At 41.8% G+C, this 22,738-nt stretch overlaps 1 protein-coding gene across 1 annotated transcript in view; it reads left to right on the top strand.

Moving 5' to 3' along the window:
- The window catches only part of ADGRD2 (adhesion G protein-coupled receptor D2), a 642,889-nt gene that overhangs the window by 317,461 nt on the left and 302,690 nt on the right, over nucleotides 1–22,738 (top strand). Inside the window, exons 17-18 of the mRNA XM_063432309.1 lie at nucleotides 11,778–11,931; nucleotides 14,838–14,971. Of these exons, the coding sequence (XP_063288379.1) occupies nucleotides 11,778–11,931; nucleotides 14,838–14,971 (288 nt within the window). The remainder of the gene's footprint in view (nucleotides 1–11,777; nucleotides 11,932–14,837; nucleotides 14,972–22,738) is intronic.

The following is a 22,738-nucleotide window of genomic DNA, read 5'->3' as shown; positions in this document are numbered from 1 at the left end:
TCAGAGCTGTGGCAACTGACAATTAATGTGGATAAGTGCAAGATATTGCACTGTGGACGTAAAAACCCAAGGGCAGAGCATAGAATATTTGATAGAGTCCTAATCTCAACATCTAAGGAAAGGGATTTAGGGGTAATTATTTCAGATGTCTTAAAGGTAGACAGACAATGTAATAGAGTGGCAAGAAATGTTAGCAGAATGCTTGGTTGTATAGGGAGAGGTATTAGCAGTAGAAAGACGGAAGTGCACTTGCCATTGTAGAGAACACTGGTGAGACCTTACTTGAAGTATTGTACGCAGTACTGGGGACCATATCTCCAGAAGGAGATTGATACTTTGGAGAGAGTTCAGAGAAGAGCTACTAAACTGGTTCATGGATTACAGGATAAAACTTAAAAGGACAGGTTAAAGGATCACTATAGGGTCAGGAACACAAACATGTATTCCTGACCCTATAGTGTTAACACCACCATCTATCCCCCTGGGCCCCTCATGCCTCCTAAGTATAGTAAAAATCTTACTGTATTCAAGCCTGAAGCTGTACATCTGCAGGCTGTTAGATTTAGAAAAACAAGCAGTCTGCTGACATGTGGTAGCCTGATCCAATCACAGTGCTTCCCCACAGGATTTGCTGAGACTGACAAAGAGGCAGATCAGGGGCAGAACAAGCATGATTCAAACACAGCCCTTGCCAATCAGCATCTCCTCATAGAGATGATTTGATTCAGTGAATCTCTATGTGGAAAGTTCAGTGTCTGCATGCAGAGGGAGGAAATACTGAATCACATGATGCTGTGCACAGTGCTGCCCTGTGCTCTGCTGACAGCAGATCTGAGTGGATGGAGGCATATTATGCCTCCATCAACTCAGACGTCCCTCTGGTCCACTCTGAGTGACTGCAACTGGAGGTGTTCCTAGCTTTCAATGTAAACACTGTATTTTCTCAGAAAATACAGTGTTTACATGAGAAAAGCTGCAGGGAGCTATAGTTCTCACCTGAACAACCTCATTAAGCTGAAGTTGTTCAGGTGACTATAGTGTCCCTTTAAAGGAGCTTAACATGTATAGCTTGGAGGAAAGACAAGACAGGGGGCATATGATAGAAACATGTAAATACATAAGGGAATCAACACAGTAAAGGAGGAGACTATTTTTTAAAAGAAGAAATACTACCACAACAATAGGACATATTCTTAAATTAGAGGGGCAAAGGTTTTTAAAAAAAGGAAGTATTACTTTACTGAGAGGGTAGTGGATGCACGGAATAGTAGAGGTTAAACTAGTGAAGGAGTCAAGGCATGCATGGGATAGGCATAAGGCTATCCTAGCTATAAGATAATGCCAGGGACTAATGAGAGTATTTAGAAAACTGGGCAGACTAGATGGGCCGAATGGTTCTTATCTGCCGTTACTTTCTATGTTTCTATGTTTCTATATGCAATCTTACAATGAGAATTCTGAGTTTCCAAAAAAATTATTGTTTTATATGTGATTATAAAAATTGGAAGTGAGAAAATGTCTCCCAACTGCATCTTAGGAGGTAGCAGGCACCTTGAAACTCAGTCAGGCAGATCAAACCCACTACAATGAAAGGCATTTAAAAAAACAACAAAAAAACGGGAACTGCAGCAACAACAGCAGGGTAAATGTAATTTAAGAAAATAAATTATTCACTGACACATTTTCTAATAATATTACAAATGTAGAAACAAACAAATGTAAAGGGGGAAGTGAGTGCCCAATTAGATCCCAGGTAGCAAATGGCGACTTCTCAAATATCAAAGTGAAGAGCATGGTAACTCAAGTCTGGGTAACTGAACTTGAAAAAGGCTATTTTCTCCATCAGTTGCGAGGACATTTGTGAGTATTGGGGATTCAAAATGTAAGAAAAAACATTATCTCACTTTGAACAGTGGTCATTGGAAATGTCAATAGCTGTTGGACAACCAGGCACAGAGACCACATACTGTTCTTTTCATCCCAGTAGCTCAAAGTTTCATGAGTAGAAGGCAAAGCTTGATGATTCACTTTTTGTCCCCCTTCCCAAACTCACAACAGCATTAAGCCAAAACAGCACCACGCTGCTGTCTTGGGGTTATGCTGCCAGTGGTACTCCTGTGAGTCATAGACAATAACAACATGTTAGGTTCAATGTGCACATCTTCCTCTACCAACATGCCTCTCTTTCGATACAAATAACAGACCATGGATATACGTCTTTCTTTCCGGTATGCCAGATTGTTGGATTGCACTTTCCTTTAATCCTAGGATCACACAGGGAAACTAACATCAGTTTTGGCAGTTATTAATTTGTTCATGAAGATGAGCATTTGTTAACTACATCAGTGTGGAGTGTGCTGCTATGAACAAATTCCCTGTTTTTCGAGAAGGCATTCATCATAATTGTCATGACTTACCTTTACTCCCTTGCTGCTCTGGCAGCATCTCCAGGTCGCAGCCACCGATACACACGCACGCGTGAAGGCTGGGGATGGGACGCGACCTACAAACTCTGATCATGTCATGTCTCCAAGGCAACCATTGATGCTTACAGCTGAGCCCTAACATGGAACTTGGCTGAGGCTATGCAAGCTATGAACCACCAGATGGGGCTGCTCAGTCTATTTGTTCAGGATATGCAGCAGAGTCAAGTGCACCTACACACTTAAATGAGAGAGCTACGTGCTATGCCACCTGTTGGTCCCATGTTTGTTACTTCTACAGATGACCCACAGTCCTCTAAACCTGACGAAACCATGCCAAAACGCTTCTCTGGCATTCATGCTTCATACCAGGGATTTATGATACTGCATGCTTATGTTCACTATTAAACCTCACATTTATTGTAACAATTATGTCAAGGTCAGGACTGTTATCTCGCTACTAGCTGGTGAACCACGTACTTGGGCTCATTACCTCAGTGTTCTAATTACGGACACACGCCGGGGTGTGGGTGGTCCTCGTTCGGGAGTTTGGATATGTTGAAAATAGTCGATGAACGAGGCCACCCTGAAGTAGTCAATTAAGGTTGTGGTTAACCCAGTGGTCCCCCGTTGGTCCCCCGTTCGGTTGTTTCCGAGGTCAACAGGGTTAAGTGGCGGCACACGCCAGGGGCCGGGTGGTCCGAGTTCGTATGCACAAATTTATAATCCAAGGGGTTCGTGTGAAATGGGTAAAAGCAATAGAAATACTGAAGGAACCGTCTTCGGTACTTTAACATAGGGTAATCCAATAGGAGTCTGTGGAGTGTCCGTAACAGTTCTCCCTCCTAGTGGAACACTCTGGCAGACACCGTCTGACCCCTCGTCGGGGCAGACTAAGGCTGTCCAGACTGATGGGTTATGCTGGACTGAGATCTGTTTGTCTGGACAACCCGTCCGCATTCCCGTTCTGTTTTCCAGGTCGATAAGTTATGGTGAAGTTAAATGGCTGTAAAGATAAGCTCCAACGTAAGAGTCTGCCGTTGTCTCCAGAGACTCGATTTAGCCATACCAGGGGGTTATGATCGGTTACCAATGTGAATTCTTGTCCATATAGATAGGGAGTCAATTTCTTTAATGCCCACACCAGGGCCACACACTCCTTTTCCACTGCGGCATAACTGACCTCGCTTGGCAGGAGCTTTCGGCTGTTGTAGGCAACCGGGTGATCCCCTCCATCTTCTCCTACTTGGCTGAGGACTGCCCCCAGCCCGAACATGGAAGCGTCTGTGGACAATGAAACGTTTGTTAGGGGCTGGGGCAGCCAAGACAGGAGCATTCACAAGAGCAGTTTTGAGAGCTTGGAAAGACGTTTCACAGTGGGGAGACCACAGGACCTGTCGGGGAAGGTTTTTCTTAGTCAAGTCCTTCAGGGGCTTAGCTATGGTGCTGTAGTCGGGCACAAACTTCCTGTAGTATCATGCAGTGCCCAGAAAGGCTAGCACCTGGGTCTTGGTGGTGGAGGTGGGCCAGTTGGCGACTGCTTCTATTTTAGCCAGCTCTGGTCTCTGTTTCCCGAACCCCCCACGTTGACCCAGGTACTGCACCTCAGCCATTCCAAAATGGCATTTCTCTGGCTTCAGAGTCAGGCCAGCGGCCCGAATCTGATCCAGGACCATTCCAACATGAACTAAGTGTTCCTTCCAGGATTCACTGTGGATCGCTATGTTGTCCAGGTATGCGCAGGCAAACTCCTGAAAGCCATTCAGGAGTCTATCCACCAAGCGCTGGAATGTAGCGGGGGCATTCTTGATCCCGAACGGCATTACCTTAAAGTGGTATAAACCCAACGGGGTGACGAATGCCAACTTAGGGATAGTTTACTGAGCCAGGGGAATTTGCCAATAACCTTTACAGAGGTCAATGGTTGTTAGATATTTTCCCCTGGCTATACGATCAAGAAGCTCATCAACTCGGGGCATCGGATAAGCGTCCGTTTCTGTTTTGTCGTTGAGCCTCCGATAATCTACGCAAAATCGGGTGGCTACATCTTTCTTAGGGACTAGAACCACCGGAGATGCCCAGGGACTGTCGGAGGGCTCAATCACCCCTAACCTAAGCATTTCTTCAATCTCAGTTTTCATTCCAGCCCGTACGGCTTCAGGAATTCGGTAGGGTGTTTGTCGTAGGGGTTGCTGCCCTGGAGTGTCTACCTGATGGATGGTAAGGTGAGTGTACCCGGGTTCTTGGCAGAATGTAGTGCTTTTAATGTGGAGTAATTTGTTCAATTGCTCCCTCTCCTCCCCATTAAGTCTGTCTCCGATCTGGACTTGGGCCACTAAGTTGGAGTGGGGATTCCTTTCTAGTAGGTCTGGGATGGGAAGGTTGTCTGGGTCCTCGTGAGGGGGAATGCAGATGGCTGTCACATTCTCAGGTTTCTCTAGATACTCCTTAAGCATATTTATGTGAAACGTTTTTCGCAGGTTTTCGTTATGGCAACTACCTATGATATAGGTAGTGTCCCCTTTATTTTCTATTATCTGGTACGGCCCTTGCCAAGCAGCTTGTACTTTGTCTGCTTTAACTGGCTTGAGTACCAGCACCTTCTGTCCTATGGTGAAACTCCTGGCTCAGGTGCCCCGGTCATACCATACTTTCTGTCTCTGTTGGGCCGACTGGAGATTTTCTGGACCGACCTGGCTAATTGCTCCATTCGGTCCCTTAGTTACAGCACGTATGGTACAATAGGGACCCCGGCGTTCTCGGTCTCCCCCTCCCAGTGCTCTCGGATCAGGTTTAGGGGTCCCCTTTCCTGGCATCCGTATAGCAGTTGGAAGGGAGAGAACCCTGTTGTATCGTGGAGCACCTCCCAGTATGCGAACAGGAGATGCAGTAGGAAACTTTCCCAATCCCTATATTCCTGAGCGAAGGTTCTTAGCATCTGTTTAAGGGTTCTGTTGAACCTCTCACAGAGCCTGTTCGTCTGAGGATGATAGGGGTTGCTGAGAAGCGATTTAACCTTGCACACATGCCAGAGCTGCTGAGTTAATTTGGCAGTATACTGCATGCCTCTGTCGGATAGGATTTCCTTGGGAAACCCTACCCGAGAGAATACCTGTACTAATGCGTTAGCTACAGTGTCTGCCTGAATGTTAGAGAGCCACTGCTTCAGGATACCTGGTAGCATAGTCCACTACGGTCAGAATATACCGTTTACCGGAGGGACTAGGGGTAGCCAGTGGCCCTACCAAATCAATAGCAACCCGGCTGAATGGCTCTTCTATAATGGGTATATTCATTAAATGTGCCTTAGGGTGGTCTCCCCTCCTCCCGATGCGTTGACACACATCGCATGTGCTGCAATGGGTCCGCACATCTACGTGAACCCCCGTCCAGAAGAAGGTATGGGTAATACGGCGAAGAGTGTGGGTTACGGCTAGATGCCCCGCTAAGGGAATATCATGACCTATCCGGAGTATCTCCTGTCGGTATTTGTACGGGACTACTAATTGTTGCCTATGTTGTCCCTTCTTTTCGGTTAACCGGTACAGTTTCCCTTTCTCCCATCTAAACGTCTCGTTATCTAGTCCCCCCCCCCTCCAGATTCAGCTTTTTCCCTATACCTTTGCAAGGTTGGGTCAGATTTGGATTCGTGCTCAAAGGTGGCGGGAGTATCCCAGGGTATGGGGTCTGGTGGGGCAGTCAAGGTCGGGGTGAGTCTTACCTGTGGTTCCCGCACTGGTGAAGAGTCAGGCTTGTTCCTGGCTTGTGCTCGGGTAGTCACCGGATGAGCCTCAGAGTTATAGGCTGGGGCATAAGCAGATGTCATCGGTCCTAAATCGTTGCCCAATAATACTTCGGCTGGCAAATTATCCATAATCCCGACGTTCACAGTGCCTTTCCCTGCCCCCCAATCCAAATGGACCTTGGCAGTCGGTATCTTGTATACATCCCCCCAGCCACTCGGACGGCCATGGTTTGTCCGGAGCGCTTGTGCTCTGGTACCAAATGGCTCTGAACCAAAGTAATTGTAGCTCCAGTGTTCCTCAGTCCCTCAGTGGAGTGCCCCTCGAGCCATACCTTTTGCCTATGGTGTTGGTGGTTGTCGGAGGCAGCATATAGGGGGTTGGCCTCGTGGAGGGGTCCCAGGTATTCTTCCATGGGACCCTCCTGATTAACACATAGCGCCCGGGCGGATCGAGATGACCCCGTGGGATTATTATAAGTCTGGGGGTTTTGATGGTGCTTGTTGAGGGGGCAACTTGCCAAGAGGTGCCCCGGTTGTTTGCACCAGTAACAGGTTGGTCTTGGGCATTCGGTAGTATGGCCACCTGGAGGTCCCAGGTGTCTGGTAGGTCCTGTGGGTACGGGAGCCCTGAAGTCCGGCTGTGCCGGCGTTCGGTAATTTTCTCAATTTTCTGTACGAATTGTTGGTCAGTAGTTGTTGCTTTCGTGCAGTCGTGAGTCACAATGTTCATCAGCCAGCGTAGCTGCCTCCGTGGGAGTAGCGGGTCTACGATCACGGAGCCATTCCTTGCATTGTTGATCTACCCCATTGTAGAAATGTTCTAAAATAAATCATTGTAACACTTCCTCACCCGTTACGGCTCAGCACCCTTTCATCCAGTGATCGGTTGCTCTCCTCATCCGATGAGCCCATTCGGTATGCGTATCGTTCGGCTTCTTTTTCGTGTTCCTGAATTGCCTATGATATGTATAGGGGGTTACTGCATACCTTTGTAGTAGCGTATCTTTAACCCGGTCATAATGTGTCACTTCCTCGGTAGACAGGGTGCGGAATGCATCTAGGGCTCGGCCTGATAGTTTCCCCGACAAGATAGTGGGCCAATCCTCGCTGGGTATTCTATGAAGCGCACATTGCCTCTCAAAATCGGCCAAATATTAATCGATCCCCATCTCATTCTCTAGGAACGGCCGGAATGCGACATGGGGAATCTTTGGCTTCCCAGCCCTTTCTGCCTGGTCCCTTGCCATCCCCTCCGTGAGGTTTTGCTGTGGTGGATTTAAGCTCATCTCGTGTGCTCTGGCCTCTCGGATCTCTACATCGACCTGTGCCATGGTTTGCTGTATTAGTTCCATGGTTGGGTTCAGGCCGAACCAGGAGAGTCTCTCCCGAACAATCCGGTTCTTTTCCTCTCTAGCGGACAGCAGTGTCTCTGTCATGGTCAGGCTTTGATCCAGTTCTGTCAACTCTGCGATGAGTTCCCTCCTAGGTCGGTTGTTAGCGTTCCCACCTCTGCTTTCTAATAAATCCTTTAACGTGGTGCATTTCAGTTTGTCATAAGCACTCTCTATCCGCTCTGTATCTCTCCTAGGAACTCCAGGAAGATCCCGCCGCTGCCACCAATTGTTACGGTTACCCCCAGGCTAGCTGAAGGCTGGACCGCTTGGATGTCCTGGTTCCCGAGTGTGGAGAGAGAGAAGCGCTGTTCAGGTCGGCAGACCACCAGAGTCCTGTGAATACAAAGCAATCACACTAGCTCTAGTATAGCTAGGATACCCTGGTTCCCACAAAACAAGTCGAGGCTGCGATTTTAAGGTCAAACACGAACTGGCTTTAATGGCACAGGGTTTGCGGCATTTATGCAAAAGCCCAGGTCCAGGGACAACCCCCTCTGGACCTGATGGGATACAGGGACACTGCATACAGTTGACCAATGACAATACACTGCATCGTTTGAAATAGTCCCCGCCCAACTTGGAGATAATGATTCCAACGGTTATGGCAATGCAATTATCTCCAAGTGCACAGAATCCCACGTGCATTTCCAGCATGCAAAAACAGAATAAAATATATATTTATAACAATTTACACAATGTCCCTGATATTCCACCAATCGTTAGATAGCTCGAGTCTGAGCACATCAGATAGACGAATAGCGCTCAGATCTCACGAACGGTATGGCTAATCTCTGTGTTATAAGTCTTTTCGTGTCTCATTGTCCCGAACACGAGATGGCGGCCATCTTTTCCGCTCGTGAATAGGCGAGCAGGTATCGGTCCCAAAACTCCTGGAACTAAACACGGATGGCCAGCGGCACAAATACTGCTCTCTGGCTGGTTGTCCCAACCCTTCGGGAACCGAACGTCGACCGCCCTGAAGGGACCAATTAGCCTGCGGTTAACCGCAGCCTCAGCGTTCTAATTACGGACACACACCAGGGTGTGGGTGGTCCTCGTTCGGGAGTTTCGATACGGTGAAAATAGTTGACGAACGAGGCCACCCTGAAGTAGTCAATTAAGGTTGTGGTTAACCGCAAACCGCAACCTCCCGGTGGTCCCCCATTCGGTTGTTTCCGAGGTCAACAGGGTTAAGTGGCGGCACACGCCAGGGGCCGGGTGGTCCGAGTTCATATGCACAAATTTATAATCCAAGGGGTTCGTGTGAAATGGGTAAAAGCAATAGAAATACCAAAGGAACCATCTTCGGTACTTTAACATAGGGTAATCCAATAGGAGTCTGTGGAGTGTCCGTAACACCCTCTGACAGCCTTGACAGCAATCTCACTGTGTCTGACAATACACGCATAAATGAAATGCTGCAATAACTTGCATGTCTTTCTTTGGTTTAGAAAGTAGATAAATCCCTAATAGACAGGGCATTTCCTCCGTTGATGATAAATGCCAAGAAGGCAACATTATACTTTTTCATGAAATACAAAAAATAAAATATATAACTCACCCAACTCTGCTATTTTCCAATACTTACAGTTGAAAGGCATCATCTTCACATAAGTCTTGAAGCACCCATTACTCATACACACTCAAATAGATACTACATGAATAATAAATGACTATATATATATATATATATATATATATATATATATATATATATATATATATATATGCTGGCAGGCACCTGCTAATCCCAAAATACTGTATTTATGCTATAAGTCCATAATGAACTCTGTCCATGAAAAACCATTCCCTTTTGAAACACAATGGTCCAAAGAAAACACCCAATTCCCCTCAGGTCTAGACTGACTGCTCTCCATCAACTCACTCAAAGGTATCACAAATTGCTATTCTCACAAAGAGGTGCACAAAAATGCGTCTACAGGTGGTACCTAACCCCAAGCTGACTTCACAAAATGTACCCCAATGTTTCAGAATTTTGCTGGGGATGCAGAATAACAGAGGGAGACATGAATCATATTTGGTTGGAATGCTCCATGTTCAAACCACTGTGAGATAAAGTACGTGACCTACTTTTAACACAAAAAAATCACATATTTACTACCCAATCCATCCACCTGTCTCTTTCATCTTCCTCCCACTTTCCTTAAAGCCTCAAAACAGCTAGCAGCAACCAATATTATATCTACGAATGTATGTCCATAGCGTTACCTGCACAACTCCAGTCCTTCAATGCAACATGGCAGCACTGAACATACCTCATATCTAGCTCTGGCTCGAAACACTCAAAACATAAAAACTCTTAGCTCTACTTTTTTCCTTCCCATTGACTACTTACTTCCCATTTCTCCCAGCTATTCTATCCTTCAATTGTCTACTCTCCATATGAAGACCTTTTGAGGCCAACTTGACAAATGCAAATCATCTACACAAAGTATAAGACAGTCTCTCTTTTGTTTGATAAAACTGTTCATACAATAGTCTGTTATCTTTCTTCCCTCATACCCTACTAACGTTTCGTTTTGTACCCTTAAAACCCCAAAAAACTTTTTTGTTGGTACAGGTAAAATACTGATATTAACGTAACCACTTTCAATAGCCAAAGTACTATTGATTTTGTATGTATGTAAGCTTGCTCATGACAACTTACCTTCCCATAGCATAGCACAATGTACTGTACCAAACTTGATATTTCTTTTTTTAGATAAACCTAATAAAAAAGTAAATTGAAAAAAAAAAATATTTTAACCAAAAATATTAAATCATTTAAAAAGCTTATCCAAAAATATTAAATTGAGGTACCGTATATACTCGAGTATAAGCCAACCCGAATATAAGCTGAGGCCCCTAATTTTACCCCCAAAAAACTGGGAAAACTTATTGACTCGAGTATAAGACTAGGGTGGGAAATGCAGCAGCTACTGGTAAATTTCTAAATAAAATTAGATCCTAAAAAAATTATATTAATTGAATATTTATTTACAGTGTGTGTATATATTGAATGCAGTGTGTGTGTATGGATGCAGTGTGTGTGTATGAATGCAGTGTGTGTGTATGAGCGCAGTGTGTGTATATGAGTGCAGTGTGTATGAGTGCAGTGTGTGTATGAGTGCAGTGTGTGTGTATGAGTGCAGTGTGTGTATATGAGTGCAGTGTGTGTATGAGTGCAGTGTGTGTATGAGTGCAGTGTGTGTGTATGAGTGCAGTGTGTGTATGAGTGCAGTGTGTGTATGAGTGCAGTGTGTGTATGAGTGCAGTGTGTGTATGAATGTAGTGTGTGTATGAATGCAGTGTGTGTGAATATGAGTGCAGTGTGTGTATATGAGTGCAGTGTGTGTATGAATGCAGTGTGTGTATGCGTGCAGTGTGTGTGTATGAGTGCAGTGTGTGTGTGTTGCAGAGCCTTGGTGGGGGGTGGGCAATTTTATTATTATTATTTTTTAATAATTTTAATATTTTTTTATTGTTATTTTTTATTTTATTTAATTATTATTATTTTTTTAATTAATATTTTATTATTATTTATATATTTTTTCGTCCCCCCTCCCTGCTTGATACATGGCAGGGAGGAGGGCTCTCCTTCCCTGGTGGTCCAGTGGCATTGGTAGTTCAGTGGGGGGAGGAAGGGGGTTGGCTGAGAGTTTACTTACCTCTCCTGCAGCTCCTGTCAGCTCTCTTCTCCTCTGCGCCGGTCCGTGCAGCTCTTCTGTCAGCTCACAGTGTAAGTCTCGCGAGAGCCGCACTATGACCCCGCGGCTCTCGCGAGACTTACACTGGGAGCTGACCGAGGTGCTGAACGGACCGGCGCGGAGGAGAAGGGAGCTGACAGGAGCTGCAGGAGAGGTAAGTAAACGCTGTGCAGCCCCCACAGCCCCCAGTCTGTATTATGGCAATTTACATTGCCATAATACAGACACTGACTCGAGTATAAGCCGAGTTGGGGTTTTTCAGCACAAAAAATGTGTTGAAAAACTTGGCTTATACTCGAGTATATACGGTATATATAACATGATTTTATGCTACATTAATTGTCCTACATAAGCAGTTCATGGTCCAATCGTTTTCATTTTTATTTTTAAACAAAAAACTTAGTAGTGCAGGAATTAGTGTGAAATGAATGTTGCAGCATTACCAGTTGTTTTCTTCATGATATTATATGGGCTTACTTATATGATGACAATATTATTTGTCTGTCAGGTTGTTTGCATCACTGTTACGGCCTCTCTCCATCTGTTCTTCATGGCAGCCTTTGCATGGATGTTGGTTGAGGGTCTTTTGTTGTGGAGTAAAGTTGTCGCTGTTAACATGAGTGAAGATCGAAGGATGAGGTTTTATTACATCACTGGATGGGGTGAGTTCATTATTTAATGCATAATCACAAATGATTAATCAATTGAGACAGCAATGTTAAAGACATCATTATTTTATGTTTATTTGCAAAAAAAATCTCATTTAAAATCTCATTTTTAAAGCATGTTTGGTAACCTTTTTTTCAGAATTTTTACAAAATTATAATTTTACAAGATGGAAAAGCTATAAGCATTTTTTTTTAGTTTGTACAATAGTTTCATGAGATTCCATGGTTATTTAAAGCAGCTCTGTCACCAGATATAATGTTTGTCATATCTGTTTCTTTACAGCTCCCTGTGTCTATGTTTCTTTCTATTGCTCTAGTTTTCAAAGATTTATAAGGAAAAGCATGGGCTACTTTCCCTTAATATAATGTTCCTTTTACCAAGTATTGAAAGGAATTTATGTTTTTAGATAAAGTAAATGTAAAGACAATTAGAAAAATGCATCCTTACCTTTAGTATATGATAGGATCCTTCAGTCATATACATGCACCTTGAGTCAGATGGTGTTTGAAAACAAATAGTTATTCTCAGTGGCCTACTTTGCTCCCTGCACAGATGCAGGGAAGACTATAGAGACTACCTGCCAATTTACAACACTGTATGACCCAAGGTGCATATATATTAGACTTGGGCATTGAGGAAGATTTTCGGTTAATTCGAAGGAAAACTAATTTTGTCCATTAGTTGGTTTGTTTCAGATGAAACTAGTCTAATATTTTTGGTTCGGAATTCCTACTCACATGAAGGAAATGCTGCAATCGCTGGCAAATCTTTCTTTGGTTTAGAAAGTAGATAAGTCCCGAATTTGGTAACCTTACGTGGGATTGCCATATTTAAGGGTATTAAATTAGCTGTATTTAGTAATAAGGTTTATTTTTTGGTATCTTTAAACATGGGAATTTATTATAAAGATACTAAATTAGGGAGCTATCTATAGGCAGCTGAAAGAACAAAATTAAGAATTGGAAAGCAAATTGACTTTTCTTAAATGTAAAAAAAATGTAAAAATAGTATTTTCTTTCAAGACTAGATAATTTTATTAAAACATATTTATGACACTGGTACTTTAATGAAGGTTCTATTTTTATTTGTATTTAATCCAAAAGAGGGAAGAAACGATAATAAATAAATAAATCCCTTTCCCTTCCACGCTGCCATTTGATTCTTTTTTGCCTTTTCTCTCCATTTTGTTTTTTAATTCTTTATTTCTGTGTGCATGTGAGTAACAGACAATCTTACGATGCTCCAACAGCATTAGTAAGACAGTTAACTGGACAAAGCATAACATGTCTAGGGTAAATATTGAGAGAGAAAGATGCTGAGCTATGCTGTCATAGACATATTGATAGGGGTACTCTATATTTTATTATCTGTCTTCTTTTTTCCAGCACACGTCTTATATTTGTTGGTAATGTTTTTTAAATACCAAGCCTTGAGTAAAAGAAGTATTCATCTTAACATGCTTATTGTTTTACAAGTTTGTATGAAACCTTATTGACATCTCAATGTGTATCAGGTTTATTTACTAAAGTGAGAATTCAAAGTAAATTCAAAAGTAATTTCAAATTTCAGGCATATGTAGCTGAACTGGAAGCATAGCTTGTTTCAATTTGGCTATTTTGGCCTTGAATTTAGAATTCATTATGAATTCACGTTGAATTTTCATTTTAAGGGATACGTGCTTATGTGCATATTAGACATTAACGGATGTCTAATTTTTCCTTTAAAAAGTTAAATATATATTACAATGGACAGTAGGCTGAGAGGCAAATATATTGTGTAAGTGAGAATGTGTAAAAAAAAAAAAATTCTAAATTCAGATAAGTTCATAGTGATAGTTATATAACTGAAAAGAGACATCATGTTCAGTCTTTTGCACATCTTTTTTTGCTGTTGATCCAAAAGAAGGGAAAAATTCAGTTTTAAGCTCTTCCAATTTTGCAACAAACTAGGAAAAAAATCCTTCTCCTTGGATCAAGAAGGTATTCCCCCACTAATTAAAAATTATATTGCTGAATATTCTGTTTTTGGAAGTATTTATTCAATTGCTTTTTCAACATCCGAATAGACTAAAAAAAAACAACCTACCTCTTCAGACAGAGAATGTCACATCCTTATTGTTCTTAGTGTAAAAAACCCTTTCATTTGCCTTATATGTATAGTACTGTTTATTAATAGATTTCCAGACAGTGTTTTGTAATGGCCACGAATATATTACATTTTTTTTCTAAAATGTTTCCCTATATCTGCCTACATTGATGTAAGCAGTAAAATACCAGATTTCAACTGATGATTTCTCAGAGATAGCACATATAAGTTTCATCCTGACTCAAGACTCTTTGTTAAATTTATGCAGAGTCTTGAAAATCAATTAAATATAATATTTAGCAAAGTAGAGACAGATATGGGCCCCATGAGAAGATAACAGAATGTTAACATGAAGGATTGTAATCCAGTAGTGGTTATGGTCCCTCGAGTTCCTTTAACCCCTTAAGGACACATGACATGTGTGGCATGTCATGATTCCCTTTTATTCCAGAAGTTTGGTCCTTAAGGGGTTAAGCCATTTCATCATGCACATGAGCAAGAGAGGGTTAGCTAATATTTGACATCAAGTAGTTCAATCCGGCTCCAAACCAGGACATCATCCCACCATGTTCTTTCTTAAATTTATGCTATCATTTATTTTACTAATATGGCAAAAACTAGAAGACAAGACTTCATACTAGAAGGATATATTTTAGTATTGTGCGGTGAGGCAGTATCCCACAATCCTTACTATACTAGTAACCCAGACCAGACGGATGGTCCAGCCCCCTCCCTCCCCTCCCTCCCCCCCCCCCCCATTTATAGAAAATTATGTAACATTGAAGCTGTTGGTTATGTTCTCTCTTTATTTTAGGACTTCCAATTGTAATTGTCAGTGTGACTTTGGCAACGTCGTTCAATAAGTATGTGGCAGACACTCATTGCTGGCTGAATGTGCAGACTGATATAATCTGGGCATTTGTGGGACCTGTTCTCTTCATACTTACGGTATGTGTTAGCATTCAACAACTATGTGCCAGTTATTTTTTTCTAATAGAATAAACCTGCAGAAACTTACAAAATAAAAGGTTTGTTTTGTATGTATAGCCTTGGTTCAAAAAGATTTATTAAGACTAACTTTCAATAATTCCAGTCATTAGCTCATAACTGCAAGTGTGAATAGCATTTTTTTCACCTTTTCAGGTTTTAGATGGATAGTTTTCTTTGAATATTCAAAGGTTTTATTTTCCTTTTAAAAGGAATTATAGCTTCTAATAAAATCGTCATAGAAACAATATAGCATCTTCCTTGACAAAATGAGCCATGTGAGACTGCTTCCTTTTCTGCCTTTACACACCTAGAGCTTTTTTACCTCGCTGTTATATCTCAGCTTTAATATACGGTGAAGCTCAAAACCTTTAAGGGTCTTTGTTTTCCCTCCCACGCTTCCTTGAGTATCTCTCATGATATAGCTTCGTTTAATCGTTTTTCTCTGCAATTGCTACAAGGTCATTGTCAATAGGTTAACACTCCACCATATAGTAAGACTATAAGTCTTGCTTCAGGACAAAGGCCATTTTCTTCATTATAGATAAAAAATAAATGTCATTGTGTAAGCTTAAAATGTGACAAATCAAATGTAGGTTAGAACAAGACATACAAAAATAAAAAATATTTGTATTTATAATCAAACTCTTTAATGCCCCATTAAATCCATACTAATGGTATATCATAGTAAAAATGGACTGCCTTCATGCATTCTATTCCAAATTCAAGATGATATGTTGGCAAAGGCATGTGTAACCTCAATTGCCTTGCAAACTCAGTTCATGTGGGCCCAAAATAATCCACTTTGTACCTACATTTTTCTCAATGTTTCAGTGTTACCCCTGCCCACCCTCCTCCCCAAGAAAAAACAGCTTACAAAACTTGCATACACTAACATTGATTAAAAACATTGCATTGCAAACTCAGTTCATGTGGGCCCAAAATAATCCATTGGGTCAACTTCGGTCCAAAAGATTCTGTTCAATTTGTACCAACTTTTTTCTCAATGTTTCAGTATTACCCCTGCCCACCCTCCCCCAAAAGAAACAGCTTCCAAAACTTGCACACACTAAAATTGATTAAAAACACTGCCTTGCAATCTCTGTTCATGTTGGCCTAAAGTAATCCATTGGGTCAACTTCGGTCCAAAAGATTCTGTTCAATTTGTACCAACTTTTTTCTTAATATTTTAGTGTTACCCCTGCCCACCCCCCACTCTCCCCCACCCCCCCCCCCCCCCCCTAAAAAAAAAAACAGCTTCCAAAACGTGCACACACTAAAATTGATTAAAAACAAGCCTTCTTTGTACAGTCCCCTGTATCCTAGCCACCACCTTTTGCAACAGTGGAAAAAAATACAATAGCCTAATACATACTATTGGCACTTTGGACCTGATGTTACCAGCTATTCTTCAAGAAGAAGGGTTAAGGTGTTTATCACATGAAAACATTATATAACGAAATTAGGGTACTTTGTTTTCTGTAACAATTGCAATTAATGGTTTCCTAATTAGTCTGCATATAGGACTGGAATTTACTTAATCTTCAATAGTAAATTTTAAGAAAACATTACTTAACTAAAAGGCTAGCTGATACATTAAACAACCAACCAGCAGAAGTAGTTAAATTAGTACTGGAATTTACAGGACCTCATCAATACTTGGCTAGTGTGAAAGAATTAGGGATTATTCTATTTTAAAGTGACCAAATAATCTAAATTTTAAGACAGGAGGCGAATATTAGCTTGTCTATCTTTACTGAAACTCCCAGCAGCAAAGAAACAGTTAACAATGAGTGTAAAACATTCAACCAATTAGAATGCATAACAGTAATACATAGTGCCATCAGACTTCTCCCAACTCCTCTTTCTTGATGTAGCCGAACAGCAGTAGAGTCAACATTGTAAACGATAGACTGTATAGAAGAAGAACAGTAGATCAATAAGTAGATCATATTTGGGTCAACCAGGTAAACAAGTTGTCACAAGAAGGTGGAAAACTCTTTGCAGAGACAATGCAAGTTCTTAGAAAAGAGAAATCAAATACTCACAAGTATTAGGGTAACAATTTAAAATTTGAATGCATGAACTATAAAATCACAATGCAAGACAATAATATATGATTAACCCCTTCAGGACGGAGTCAATAGTGCACGTTCTGATCAAAACAAAACGTAAACAAAAACTGGAATTTGCGCTATATGTCTGTTCACCCGTAGTTCCCCTCTTTCATATTATATGCACCCACACTTATTATATATCATTTTGTTCAGGAGAAACAGGGCTTTAATTTACCATTAACTATTCATATATGGAATATAATTTATTATGAATAAAATAAAAAAAACTGTGAGAAATTTATTTATTTTTTAAAAATGTGTAGTTCCGCCTCACATTTTAGCTGTAAATGTCATAATACTGTTAGGTTTTACTGCAACAAAATGCACATATTTGTAATCAGCGATGTCTCACGAGTACAACAGTACCCCCCATTAACAGGTTTTATGTTGTTTTGGAAAGTTACAGGGTCAAATATAGAACGTTCCATTTTCAAATTGAAATTTGCCAGATTAGTAATGTTACCTTTGAGACGGTGTGGTAGCCCAGGAATGAGAATTACCCCCATAATGGCATACCATTTGAAAAAGTAGACAAGCCAAGGTATTGAAAGTGGGGTATGTTTAGTCTTTGTTAGTAGCCACTTAGTCACAAACACTGGCCAAAGTTAGCGTTCATATTTGTTTTTGTGTGAAAAAAGCAAAAAACGAATATTTGGCCAGTGTTTGTGACTAAGTGGCTACTAAGAAAGACTGGACATACCCCACTTGCAATACCTCGGGTTGTCTACTTTTGCAAATGGTATGCCATCATGGGGGTAATTCTCATTCCTGGGCTACCATACGCTCTCAAAGGCAACATAACCAATCTAGCAAATTTCAATGTGAAAAAAATGAAACGCAAGCCTTATATGTGACTCTCTAACTTTCCAAAACACCATAAAACCTGTACATGGGGGGTACTGTTATTCTCGGGAGACTTCACTAAACACAAATATTAGTGTTTTAAAACGGTAAAACATATTACAACAATAATATAGTCCATAAAAGTGCCGTTTGTTTGTAAAAAATGCAAAAAACGTCACTTTTGCTTAAAATATCATCGTTGTAATACAATTTACCAGTTTGAAACACTAATATTTGAGTTCAGCGAAGTCTCCCGAGTAAAACAGTACCCCCTATGTACAGGTTTTATGGTGTCGTGGAGTATTACAGGGTCAAATATAGTGCTTGCAAATTAAATTCTCTGCACTTTCTCCCTGTGTTGTCAGGCATGTCAATCAAATTTTAATTAATCAAATCACATAATTATGTTAAAAGATTATTTAAATATACATGTAGAATTTTAATATATATACATATATATGTATTTAAATGCTACGTGTATACTAATGTAATTTTTTATGTAATTATATGTATTTATCTATATATATATATTTGCGGTTATTTGTATTTTATATATAGATAGATATATATATAGAATGCCATTCTAAGTGTATTTTGTTACCAATATATATACATTAATAACAAAATACAGTTAGAATGAAATTACATATGAATATATAATTTATATTAAATTTTGTTTCAATATTTTATTTATTTATTTTATTATTTTATTTATTTATTATTTTAATTATACGTATATATATATAATATATATATGTACATCTATTATATATATAATATATATACATATTATATATATATGTAACATCATTCTAAGTGTATTTTAATGCTAATATATATACTTATATTAATATTAAAATACACTTTGTATGACGTTACATATATATAATATGTATATATATTATATATATAATATATATACATATTATATATATATAAAAATATTTTCAATTTATTTTTTAACATGTTTAATTTATTTTTTTATACTTTCTTACCAGCAGGGGGACTGTCTGATATTTTAGACAGTCCCCCTGCAGGCAGATCCATAGCCAGCTATAGGGGGCCATGTGATCGCTCTTTGAGAGCGATCACATGGCCCCCGGGGGCCTCATTTGCCGTGGGAGGGCTGCCTGGGCTGTCAGGCAGCCCCCCAGAAGAGGATCGCGGCGGAGGTAAGTATAACTTACCTCCTGGGGCTCAAAGCCGTTACGGCGTTCCATGCCGCCGCAACGGCTTTAAAGCCCATTATAATGGGGACGGCATGGAACGCCGTAACGGCGTTAACGGGTTAAAATCAGCAAATGAATAACGTTATGTACAAAGGGAAGTACTTCGAGAGATTTATCTTGAAGGGTGGGAAAAGTATTCCAAGGGTGGGAAAATATTCGCCTCCTATCTTTTTTTTTTTTTTTTTTTTAAATCTTTATTTTTGGTATGCAGGTAGGTACAACAGTGCCTGTTTCGCCCCAACGGCATTCGCAGGCTTGTTATTCATTTACATATTATAACAGTTGTGGCTGATTGAGTATGCATACATTTTTAAAAGGGTATGATAACAGTACAGTGAACGTATAGTAAATAACATAAGGCAACATGGATGAATGACATAGCAGGTATTGTGAATGGCAAGATATGCTGCACTTTTGCTTTTTTGTAATAGTTAAGGTTACAAGAGTAAATAGCACTATTGTATAGCGTAATAGATATCGTGACATGTCGTTTGTACAGACAACGAATGCTATGGATTATGCATGTATAGGATACAGTAGTTTAGTTCATGCTAAATTGCAGGATGTATAACTTGGTTAACAAGATTGGTCTTATCCGGGAAGCCCACACGCTGGTGGCCAAGTTGGAGGTAATAGTGTGAGCTGTTATGGGGCGGAATATACAATCTGCTTAGATGGCTTACAGTCAATATGTTTAAACTTAAACAGAACTTTTAGTAACGGTTAGACCACTTGTGAGGTGGAGATACCAGTAAAGGTAAGGTAAACGTGTAAGTCAGCTGGTGTACAATCAATGAACCTATTCTACTTGCCTGACTGTAACAAATGAGTATGTGTCTAACTATGTGGGCTCTATGAAACATGTGCACTCTGGTGCTAAAAATGTGATAATGGTACACTGGGTAAACTGTATATACACAAAAGGGACTGGCTTACTGCTGGATTCAGAGTCCTGTATGAATGGGTCACCCCACCCCCACTCTCACCACGATAGTCCCACTGTAGTACCAAAGTCCAGCTTTTTGCTGATGCCCCCTCCATGGGGTCCAGGTCACCATTGTGTAGTGTGGTTCCGATTTGGAGCTTCGGTCAGATAAATGAGAACTGATAAATGATAAGTGTGAGTCCCAACATGTAGATATGTGAGGCTTATAGTCCTGAGGGGGGCACGGGTACCTCGCTCGGGAGCATGTGGCACTGTCAGCCGATGCCCCGGCTTGGTAGGTCCGTACCTTCCCTGGGGGTCATCTGTCGCTGCTCTCGCTGCCTCGCTGTGTTGAGTCCCGCATGTCTACTGTGGATAAGGACATCCAGGCCGTCACTGAAGACCGCATTGGTAACTGAAGACCGCATCATCCCTTGAGCTTGTACCAGGATGAGAGTCCTGTTGCTGTAGGCCCGGCGGCCCCCTGTGATCGGCTGCTTTCTAGACTTGGGTCTCATGCCCGAGATCCATCCCAGCAATGCTGCGCCGCGGTGTCTTAGCTGCGGGATTCCTCTCTTGCCCCTGAGCCTTGGGAGAGCTGGCGCTCGTATGCCACGAGCCTGGGAACCATCTTGGTCCAGGGTCGGCCCTTTCGGGGTGGTGCGGGGAGTGTGATCGAGTCGTTTGTGCATTTGCCTTGCTTCTCTCCGCATGTGTGGCCCGCGCCTCTGGGGTATACCCCTTCTTGCTCTCAGCTCGGGAGGGCCTGCAATGTGGGGTTTCAATATGAGGGTCTTGATGTGGCCCTGAGGAGGACTCCCATGCATTCGTCCGCCATTTGCTCTTTCCCGCGTGGGTGATGATTGGCAGGGAGCTGCAGACTGTAAGCGTGCCTGCAATGTAGCCCAGAAGCGGTCAAAGATTATTGTGATGGGATCTCTTGCGTGGTCCCCGATGTTCTCTGCTTCTGGAGGTCGCTGTCTCTTGTCGGGTATTGTCGCTTCTGAGTGATCCGCCATCTTGGGCCCACCCGTCCCCTCGATCCTTATGGCGGTCGTGAGGTTTGTCTGTCGGTGCGGGGTTCGGGGTAGCCCGTCAGGTGGGGACCGGGATATCCCCCACCGGGCCATAGGGGGGGGGGGTGCATGTTTTGTTCTTATGCGCCGCAGTCGGAGTCCGGCGGGAAGGCGGCCGTCCTTCCCCCCTACTCCCAGTAGGCCTCATTGCACCGCCGCGGTTCCCGGTCGAGTCAGGCTTCAAGTCAGGTACCGGCGTGTTCGTGGTTACTTCCCCCAGCTCACAGGCAGGTTAGTGGGAAAATTGCGGCAGTTAAATTCTAGTTTTCTGCAAAATTCGGGCCCACACTGCAGGAGCTCAAGCAGTGTGCGTCTGGCTAGCTTGCCTGTTCGGCTCCGCCCCCCCGCCTCCTATCTTTAATACAATTTTGATTATTTGGTCACTCTAAGCTAGAATATTCCCTAATTTTATGGCAAGACAGGAGGCTTCATATTTGCTGTTTTAACGCTCTTCTATTATAGAAAAAGCAGCATATGACGTAGGTTCGAAATAAAAAGTTAGAAATGGGGATTCTCTGGACCAAACTGCAGAAGATAAAATATACAACAGGGAACTGCCTGCATGAAAAGCAGAAGATGCGGCCGCACGTCTGACCGAATGAGCACCAAAGGATCGGTCAATTCTTGCTTGAGTGAGTAACCATCTGATCCAACGTGCAATCGTAATGAGGTCTGACATAAGAGATAAGAAGGGGCCCTGAAGGAGTATGCAGAGCAGTCGTGCTATCAATGTAGTGGCGGAAAATATGGCTAAAAAAAAAAAACGATGAGGAATTAGTCTTCATAATAGCAAATCTAACTCTGTCTGGCGTGAAAAAACTCTACGGAAAGACACTAGACAAAGGAGAAGGGCCCGTTTAGCAGAAAGCTGGTGTAGAGATAAGGCTTCATTATAAGGTCAAGACTCCTAAAATTAACTCGAGAGACATCCCAGAAATTAGAATAGCTGGGGGTAGGAGGTCTCGCCAACCATAGGCCACATAAAAGTCTACAAACGGAAGGGTGTTTTCCTGTTGGCGAATTATCAATAGTATCATGAGCCTAAAAGATTGCGGATCAAAATACATTTATTGATCAATAAGATTTGCCTTGATCAAAGAGAAAGGATAAGCAGTTCAATAAGAATGTAAGAGATGCTGAAAAGGGATCAATATCCCTTTCCAGACACCAGCTGACCCAAATCCGCCATGCAGAAAGGTAAGTGTTTAGTTCCTGGGGCCCATGAATACTTTCATAGGAGTGTTTGAGTTGTGAACAAAAGTCCCACAACTTGCCAGGATCCCCTGAAACAGTCCAAGCTGAAGATGGCCCTGCAGATGATAGGATCGGGTGGGTCCTGAAGCCCAGTAGTCTGTGGTGAATACTGAGACATGCTTAAAGAAGTCTCTCATAAAACTGTCACCGAATAATAAGCCGTTGGCTTCTAGTCCCAATTCTTTGGAACTTAAACCAACCAATTTGGCATCAATTTTGCAAACTGCCACTTTATGCCTTTCACTCACATTGCATTCATACACACACACTGCACTCATACACAC

This window comes from Pelobates fuscus, chromosome 9 (assembly GCF_036172605.1).
Source record: "Pelobates fuscus isolate aPelFus1 chromosome 9, aPelFus1.pri, whole genome shotgun sequence".
Taxonomy (NCBI): domain Eukaryota; kingdom Metazoa; phylum Chordata; class Amphibia; order Anura; family Pelobatidae; genus Pelobates; species Pelobates fuscus.
The sequence above is the reverse complement of the archived record's forward strand: the minus strand, read 5'-3'. Positions and strand labels throughout refer to the sequence as shown.